The sequence below is a fragment of the Gigantopelta aegis genome, chromosome 6, assembly GCF_016097555.1.
Source record: "Gigantopelta aegis isolate Gae_Host chromosome 6, Gae_host_genome, whole genome shotgun sequence".
In the NCBI taxonomy this organism is placed as follows: Eukaryota; Metazoa; Mollusca; class Gastropoda; order Neomphalida; family Peltospiridae; genus Gigantopelta; species Gigantopelta aegis.
Window position 1 is genome coordinate 85864244 of NC_054704.1, and position 9715 is coordinate 85873958.

At 34.9% G+C, this 9715-nt stretch overlaps 1 protein-coding gene across 1 annotated transcript; it reads right to left on the reverse strand.

Annotated features, from left to right (window-relative positions):
- Positions 1 to 129: 129 nt before the first annotated feature.
- Positions 130 to 8653, reverse strand: LOC121374500 (nocturnin-like). Its single transcript, XM_041501601.1, has 3 exons — positions 8616 to 8653; positions 4150 to 4300; positions 130 to 3917 (listed from the first exon to the last, which is right to left on the reverse strand). Exons 2-3 carry the CDS (start codon positions 4295 to 4297, stop codon positions 3091 to 3093), a joined length of 975 nt encoding a protein of 324 aa, XP_041357535.1. The 5' UTR covers positions 4298 to 4300; positions 8616 to 8653; the 3' UTR covers positions 130 to 3090.
- Between the last annotated feature and the right edge of the window lie 1062 nt (positions 8654 to 9715).

Genomic DNA, 9715 nt, shown 5'->3' on the forward strand with positions numbered 1-9715 from the left:
TATATTATTGGATAGTATAGCCGTGACAGGCAGGTCATCACAATGAGCAACCTATTGTCATTTAAATCACACAAATGATCTACAACATATGTTAGAAATGGAAATAAATACAGGACCAGAAGTCACGAACAGGTTTATAAGAAAATTTATTGCAAATACTGTGAATAACAAGTTATTATTCTACGACTTTGAAAATAAGTACAACTGGAATATAAAAAACTGAAATGTGCTTTGCTCTTAGAAAATATGGATAATTGGAATGGGTAGTCTGTGTGACAGCAGCAGATCTTTTCAATCTCTAGTACTTTGAAAATGAACATCAAGTAGGGCCCGATTAATTGGTGTTGTAGGAGAAGTGCAATGTACCCAAGTGATAATGTTCACCTGAGGTGATAATGAACATTATCGTCAGATTGATTATCTTTATTTGACCAATCATGTTTCCCCCTTCATCCTAACCATTGCCAGACTACTAATTTAGCAGAATAATATGCTTCAATGAATCACAGATTTTGGCTTGAAATCTAAGATAATGAGACAGAATCCCAAAATGTGTGATGCTAAATTTTGACAATTAAGGAGGAATCATATTAAAAAATCCTAAAAATTCTGTACCCTACAACTGGTATATTAACATTTGAATTGATTGCTACTTGACATCATGGATGTATTTTAGACATCTCCGTAAAAAAAACATTTCTGCCAGAAAGAAATGTTTGGGTATGGCACTATGAAATGGAATATTTACAATGTGTGTGCTGAAGCAGTAGATAGGGTCTATGGGAGGCCTCTCCTAGGAAAAAAATGGATTAGGTTTAGGGTTAAGAAAAACATACAGTAATGATAAGTCATTAATTTTGTCATAAGGTCAGCTCTGAAAAAAAATAGAATCTGCAAAAAAAACATTTAGGTATGGCACCATACCCATTTTACTTTCTGGCAGAAACCCTGGCGATAGATAAAAACAAAAGGACACCAAGACATCTAATGCTGAAAACAGTAACTTCTAACAACAAAAACATTCTTTGATCGCTTGGGACACATGTTTGGTGTTTCATTATTATATACAAGTCAAAGTATATTTAGTTATCATAAAGATACAGTTATTGTATATCCTGTTTAATTTAACATATTGTAACAATAGCATTGCATAACTGTTCCTAAGGGCTGAGAGGGGATCAATGAGTTGTGTATGTTGACATATATTGGATGACATTTGTTTATATATTTTGTGTACGGTCTCAAATGGAGAACACCTACTTGATTCTAATGTACTGCACATCACATTCAGCTGTGGAAATACTTTTGTATACCACTCGGTCGGACTGTAACCAACACAAAACAAAAATTAAGCAGAAGATATATTAATATCTGTTTATTTGAAACAAGAATATAAATAATAAAAGTCTACAATTATCACAACTATTTCAAAGAACCTGTTTTATTACAACTGAGATTAAATTCAAAATAATTTTATAATGTCCATAATATAACACGAGGTAGTTGATTACTAACAGTCTCCCAGTATGAAAAGTATATGTAATATAAAATAAAAATATTGGTATTTTTCTTAACAATACTAAATTGATTGTCAGCTATTAAAAATCTGAAGTTGCATGTTCAAAGTGACTAGGTTTACAAAAAAAAATCACGCTTTAATTTTGAAGTGTCATAAGTGTTCACACTGGCTAAAGGTCAGGGTGGCACCAGTCAAAATATGCCATCCCTCCCCCCCCCCCCCCAAAAACAAAAAAGACTGAGAAAACCAAACCCTAAAAATCCTGACCACCATTTACTGATTATTTGAGCAAATTGTTTTATTCAACTCATATATTCATAAAAGAAAGGGCGACAAACATATCGGATATAAAATAATTATGGTGCCTTTCGTCTCCTCCATGTGATCAAATGAATAAATGAATGAATGTTTAAAGACACCCCGCATGAAAAATATATTGGCTATTGGGTATCTAACTATGGTATATGCAAACAGTATCCCAGATGGAATAATAATTTTATGTTGTCTGAACAAGACTAGTGTTTAGTCCATGACGTCAAATTGAGAAAAACAAATATAACTTGAAATATAATACCACAATGACATAAAGAGATTTAATTCATTTTGAGATAACCACTGTGAAAAACCTTACAGAGTTTATGTGATTGTCACTATTTTTGTAAATTGTGGATTTATGAGTTTTGTTAAGACACTCTTAAATTTGTCCAAAAAAAAACATGAAAAAATGAATGTAGTAATATTTTATAAAATTGATGAACAATATAGCCTAGCTTGATTCCAGGACTAATATTAATTGGTTAAAAATGCTTAATCAAATTTCTACTCAATCATTTTCATTCCAAAACTATTCATGAATCATGATACAAAAAGTTAAAATAGGGTATCATTTTGACTATGACTTGGCGACTAGTTAGACGGAAACTTGTATAGCAACTCTCTTCACCTCTGAGCTGTTATAATTTTGACTATGACTTGGTGACTAGGGAGAGAGAAGTTTGTATAATGTTGGAGCCTATACAAGGATGCTAATCCAGCATCTACCAGCCAGATGATTAAACTATTAATTATACCAGTTCTGGCCACATTAATGAGTAAGGAGTGCAGAATTATAGTCTAGTATGTATGTAAGACAGGGGGTGGTGGTTTAGAATGAAACCACAGTGGAAAATTTGGAGGTGAGAATTCGTCTTTTGGGTTACAACTAACTATTTATTTTTAAGGAGCGGAGTTCTGCCCAGCAATTTGTAAATGGTAGAAATACCATGGTGAAGTGTGACGCCCATGGCTGATTGTGTTGACTATAATGCTGGTAGAAACATTTAAAAAGTTCCAGTTAATACCGACTAGCAGTAGCACCAACCACCATGGACATACCCATGAAGGCCCAGTCAGACAGATGGTGATCTGTATTTTAATTTGTTACAAAGCAAGCTTCAAACTTGTACACACACATTTAATAACACACTCACAGCTTTGATTTTTGATATACTTATCTAAAAAAAAACCCAAAACCACTAAACCCAGCAGCTTTAATCACTGATGCAGAACAATATATTCAAACAAGTGCACCATTAAATCAGTTCAAAATCACAGACCAGCGAGAGATGATCAGAAGGATACTGGAAGGATGGGAGTCGATTATCACCCAATTCTTCTGCAGTTGGAAATTTTAGCAATGAACAAACCGACAAATTCTTAAATGAATACCATATGTAGTCAAGAGTTCTGCAGATATCTTGTTGGCCTTTCGGAGATCCCCTCACCTTCCAAGTTGTGTATGGAGGCTCTGTTCCACTGTGCGAAAGACATGTGTATGCACTCTTCAAACTCATTGTACTACTCAAAAATTCTTCGTAAACCTTCTCGTCAGGATCTGCATTAAAATCTCCACATATCACAATAGGAATATCCCCCACTAGCTGGGATAAATAGTCAACAAGCCATTTGCCCTGCTCGTGTCGTAATTTGAAGTATGGTCTTTTAGACTTGAGGTGAGTTACAGCAATGTATAATTCCTTTTGACCCTCGGAAATGTTTTTCATTTCGAACCTGCCAATTATGCTCACCTGGTTTGTATCGAACAGAGAAGAATCTTTCAGAACCACATTATCAGAATTCTTCAAGATGATGGACTCTGTTCTCCAGAAGAGAGCACACCCATCAGGTCCATTGTGATTATTTGTGTACAAACATGGGGAATCTGGCTTCGGAAACCACATTCCTTCATACCCGACAGTCTGCAAAGTCTGGGCCAAGAAGTCATAGTGGTCAACTTCTTCTAGACACAGCACGGTTGGATTATATGTTAAAATTTCTTCAGCAATATGAAGATGCCTATTCTCCCAGTCCAGAGCTTCAGTTGGACATAAAACAAAGTTGTCACTCCCCTGACTAAGTGCTGGAAAGATTGAAAACAAACATTTCACAAACACATACAAACATGTGAATCTATCAAAGTATAAACACCATTTTAAAAAGATTTCAACATTACAAGAAAAGAATACAGATATTTTAAAGTGAAACATTATTGAAATTGTTCGGTAGTTCATTTATTTATATCTTCCTCAAGTGAGAAAACATCACTTGCCAATAAATAGGCTGGTTACATGTAAATCTGTACTGGGCAATACCTTGTGCTAGTATATTCCACTGCATGACTCTTACAGCTGCACCACTTCCATTAGGCTTTATAGTGTGAAACTCACGTTTCAGCAGAGGAGGTAGTTTCTTTTTGTCACCCTTCTCTTTGAATTTTTGCAATAACTGGTTGACCGACATCGTCTAAAATGGATAAATGGAAATTCCATTCATTAAACATGAAAAGAAATTTTAATTATTACAATCACAGCAATTTTATGACATAAACACTGGTTTTAGTACATATATTTAATTATTATATTTTTAAGTCACTCAAAGTGAATGTCACCATTTGGGTCTGGTGAGTATGGTACCAGTTTAAGAAGAAACACACTGAATCATAACAAAACATTGCATCTGTTCTAGCAACAGGTGACATCTGAGCATGTGATATATTTTGACACTGCCAGACTGACAGCTGCACAATGTTTGTAACTTACTTTAAATATTAAAAAAAATTAATAAACAACAGTGAAGGTATATATTAATCAATGTGGAATTCACATACCGGTAATTAATGTTGGTGTTTACAGAAGAAAATACATCTACATGTATAGGTATTAATGTAGTCAATATTTATTGATAACATGTAAAATGTACAGACCCAAATATCAAAATACACCACCAAATATGATACTTACTATTATGGAAGAATTGTAAATAAATTCCCAAATACAATGCCTGCTTACGAAAATAGAAAATTTCCATATGGTCTCAATGCATTAGCAACAATCAAGCAAAGGGCTTCATGAATCATGTTTAATAATTTTTATTTTAAAAATGGCCCTATTTGTAACATTGTTTGGCACTTTTACTGCTTGTGCCACAAAGTACTTTTAGAAGATAAATTTTAAAAATACTGTTTATAACTATTGGCAATCAATATTAGACAAGTAAGCCAAGATTATGCTTTATATGTATATAGACATGTATTTTGAATAAACATAGATTAAATAATGTTTTTATTAATAACAATTAAATTGCTGGGTTCATTTATAATTACTTAAGAAACAGGCTACTGATCTCTTTAGCAGATTTATTGCAAAGAACAGAACTATATAGTATGGGAGAACACAATCAAAATGACCAAAACATCAATTACCAAAACAGTAATTTGATTGACTTTTTTTCTGTAATAGATCCCATGATTTACTCCCCATTGGCACTAGTGAGTACATTATGTTAATGTTGAACAAACCTTTATGACTTATAATATGTACCGTACATGTATATATAATGCAGGCCTCTGAAAATTGTGAGAGCAATAGAATTGTTTGCGCGTCGCTCGCATAAGTAACCACGCACATTGAATTTATTACATCATGATAATGGGTTACCTAAAAATAAAATGGGTTACCTGAATTTGTTATTGTGTAACCCATAAATGGATTACACAAATTTTTAATTCTCATAGGCATGTGATGATGTAACATCATTAAGTAATTTTGCAAATTTATATCTTTCTAGTATACAGTATTTAAAGTAACAGATCCTAGTTTTTAAACACTACAACATATTTTTCACTATTAGAGCTGTTTTTAAAAATTGACATCAATTATTACTTAAGATTTTGTTGTTTTGATTATCCATTTCTGCACATCCAGGTGTTTATAATACCATGAAATGCATTTTTCATATTTTTAAAAACGCACGTCTTTCTCAAAAAAGTAAGTTATGAAGACGAGCTCTAGTCTACGTTTTAAGGATATTTCCCCGTTTTAAAGTCACAGACTCTTGTTACACTTAATACACAGGGCATATTAAGCCAATACTTTTCTTAACATGTACGGCGAGTTACTTCCCTCTATGTAGCAAATTTAAAATGGCGTGGATATTTTTTAAGGTTGTTGTTGAAGATTTAATATTTTGTTAATAACAGGGGTGGGAATTGGTGAATTCTAAAAAAGAGGAAATCTAGAGGGGTTCGGGAGCATGCAGCATCGCGATGCCGGCTAAAGCTTACTCGCTCCCATTGCAAACAAAACCAAATAAGAAACGCATCCGCATTTAGATTTGATGTGTAACGTCATCATTTAGGTCAGTTTTACGATATCGTAGTGCTAAAATAGCTTCGAAAATCTGGGCCGATGTTTACATGACCAATCCCCCCCCCTCCACCCCCCACGCAGAAAAAACAATTAAAATGCGAGGAAAATCAATGTTCCATGAGAGGAAAACAGAAGATCCAAGGAGATTTCCAAGTAATAATGATGCAAGTATTTCAATTGGGATTTTGTGAGTATGGTAGGTTATACATTTTTGGTTTGTGTGTCTATTTGTTGCACTATTTCGGTTGAGAAATGTTTGAAACATGGTGCCACAAGTTTTGAATACCAGCTACATTAAGAGTATTTAAGGAGATCTAGACGAAGTAAAAACCACACTTACAACTTCATTCCAGACTACTGTTACACTATGTTGTAACTTTATTGAGACCTGTGGGATTTGTTTTAACTGGCTAATCGGGCCACTCACAGCAACACTTTGACTCGCCTGTACAACTTTTTAATGGCCCGCGACCGAATTTTGTTGAAAAAAAGAGAACTTACTTAAATTGCACTTTAAAAACATGTTATCATATCATACAAACAATAATAACAACACAAAAGAAGGAAACAGAACTTGTTTTAGTTATATTACAAACTGTTGTAATTAAATTATAATTATTATGTTGTCTCGGGACCCACACCATCAAACATCTGGAATGTTTTACCAAGGCTCGGTCTTAGAATGAATAAGGTGCTTTTATGGCCTTATGATGAGGAATTAAAAACATACTAAGCTAACAGCAATCTATGTTGACATCGTTCGCAGTGACGAATTGGTGTTTGGTATAGTACTCGGTATATTCCGTATTAAAGAAACGAAAACATTCCAACACAATGTATCTTCGGAAAACCTCAGGCTTGTAAATAAAATCTTTGTGTGCAACACAGCATAGCAGAATGTGACGAGTTGTTCCGATTGTAACTAAATGGTAAGTAAAGACGGACATGGCCGAGGTGTTCCAACTGAACCTACTAATACATTTACGTGGTCGAGGTTTTCTGAATACATAATCAAAACCGGCCGAGGCATTGCGAATAGTTTTAGATTGTTCGATAGACTGGGGAAGTGGTCGCTATTATGTCCTATATGGGTTTGGTTGCGCAGATACTAATCGGAAACAGTATAATATCTGCCCAGTGCCCCCCCCCCCCCCCCCACCTTATTATTTTTAGTTAGGGTTAGGGCTAGGGCTAGGGGTTAGGGGTTAGGGTTAGAGGAGGGGGGGGGACCAGGCGGATATTTTTCCGACTCGCCATTGGCGACCGTTAAGTGCACACCCTGGTTACAGGCCCATTTAATTTAATAACAGTGTCCGTTTCACAGGTTGACACTAGGGTCTTCGACTTCCAAGACATTAAAAATAGAGAGAAAAAAATTAAAATCTACAAAACTTACTTTGGCCAAGAGAATGAAAGTTATAGATTTGTGTCCAAACAATTTTAAAAACACATGAGGCTTTTTTTCATTTTTCATTATTCATTATTTTTATTGATTTATTATTTCCATAGTAGATTCAAGTCTACACATCAAGAGTTTGGCAATTTTCATCAATGTTTGGAATATACTGCTTCCTGCTTGAGAATTCAATGCTCTACTGGGCTACACTTCAGAATTTATGATGGAGATGGCAGTTTTGGCGCAAAGGACCTCGTAGACATTACTACTATTGCCTTTTTTGTGAAAATAATGAAAATTTTCTGCGGTACCTTTCATGGCATGCGGGCGGTGGACGCAAATCTATAACTTTCATTCTTCTGGTTGTCATGCCACGATCAGAAGAGATCTGGCCCTTTCTAAGGGCAACCTAGGGAGACACCCTACAGCACCAACCAGGTCATAATAAAGAGCTACCCTCGGATTACTAAAAGCAAAACCTATTAGCTCTCCTCATTTTTCAATTAGAACGACCATCAAAATTGCTTCAAATCTCCCTCATGTAAACGCGCACCTCTTTCTTTTTGGCCTAATCCTACGGGACACTCAAAATTCCATAGCACCAATTTCACTCCGCCTGTCACCAATACTTGGACTGCTGGTGCTCCCTTGCACTTGCCAGTGCAGGCGTCCCTTCTCTACCCCCCACCCCCCACCCCACCCCACCCCACCCCACACACACACCTTTTTCCTGTCCTGGACAGAGAGATCCGGCCAAGGCCGGTCCCTGTGCCCAGTATAGGCGTGCGCTACAACAGCTTGCTCTGAATGTGCACGTAAAGTCCTTTTAGCCTTTAGCCTTAGCCTTTTCTTCTTACCTTCAAGTTCAAGTAAGCTTGCTTACGTCAAACCAAACTGAACTTATTTACCAAAAAAAAAAAAAAAAAAAATGTAATAGGATGGGACGAACTATAAACTATTACACATCAAACGTGTTCATCTATAAAATACAGAAAGTTCAAACTGAAATCATTACCAATCGATTTCTAAAGCGAAATAATTTAATCCGGAAACACCTACCGGTTTCCGGAAATAGATTATTAAATGTACTAAAATCAAAACTAGCAAGAGAGTGTATATTAGTTGATTCCAACCGACTGTATTTTATGTTCATTAAAATAATAATACTAATAAATGGTTATCCTTTTAAAGCTGTAATTATTATTTTATGTCTGATGATTTTGCTGAAAGTGTTTGTCATTTGGGTAATGAAAAATATATATAGCGGGTTTCCTCTCTAGACTAAAGTAAAGTTTGTTTTATTTAACGACACCACTAGAGCACATTGATTTTTTTTATCTTATCATCGGCTATTGGACGTCAAACATATGGTCATTCTGACACTATTTTTTAGAGGAAACCCGCTGTCACCACATAGGCTACTCTTTTATGACAGGCAGCAAGGGATCTTTTATTTGCGCTTACCACAAACCATGACCTTTGTTGAACCAGTTATGGATCACTGGTCGGTGCAAGTGGTTTACACCTACCCATTGAGCCTTACGGAGCACTCACACAGTCGGTATCTGGATTAAAAATCCTATGCCTCGTCTGGGATCCGAACCCTCTCTAGACTATGTCAAAATTACTAAATGTTTGACATCCAATAACCTATGATTAACAAATCAATGTGTTCTAGTGACGTTCTGGATAAAATTAAGGACAAAGATCAGACTGGATTTCTTAAAGGCAGATACATAGCAGAAAATATAAGATTATTTAAAAGACAATATAAAAAATAGACAATATAAAAAAATTCATAACGACACTGGCTCTTGAAAAAGTAATTATAATCTTTACTCAGGAGTAATGTACGTTTAAATGCTATTTATTTATGATTATATCAAGTTGTGATAACATTTTTTTTTTTTAAATGTGTATTATGTAATCATCATTTGTATTTTCGATTCATTTAAGGAAGGATAGTTATATTGATTTTTGTTATTACATTGTTTATTTCATTATATGTAGAGTAATAATTTTAACGCTTAATAGACAGAAGACCACAAGGGAGAATAGTGCACAACTATTTGTGTAACCTTCTTTAAATAAGGATTATTATTATTATTAGTAGTA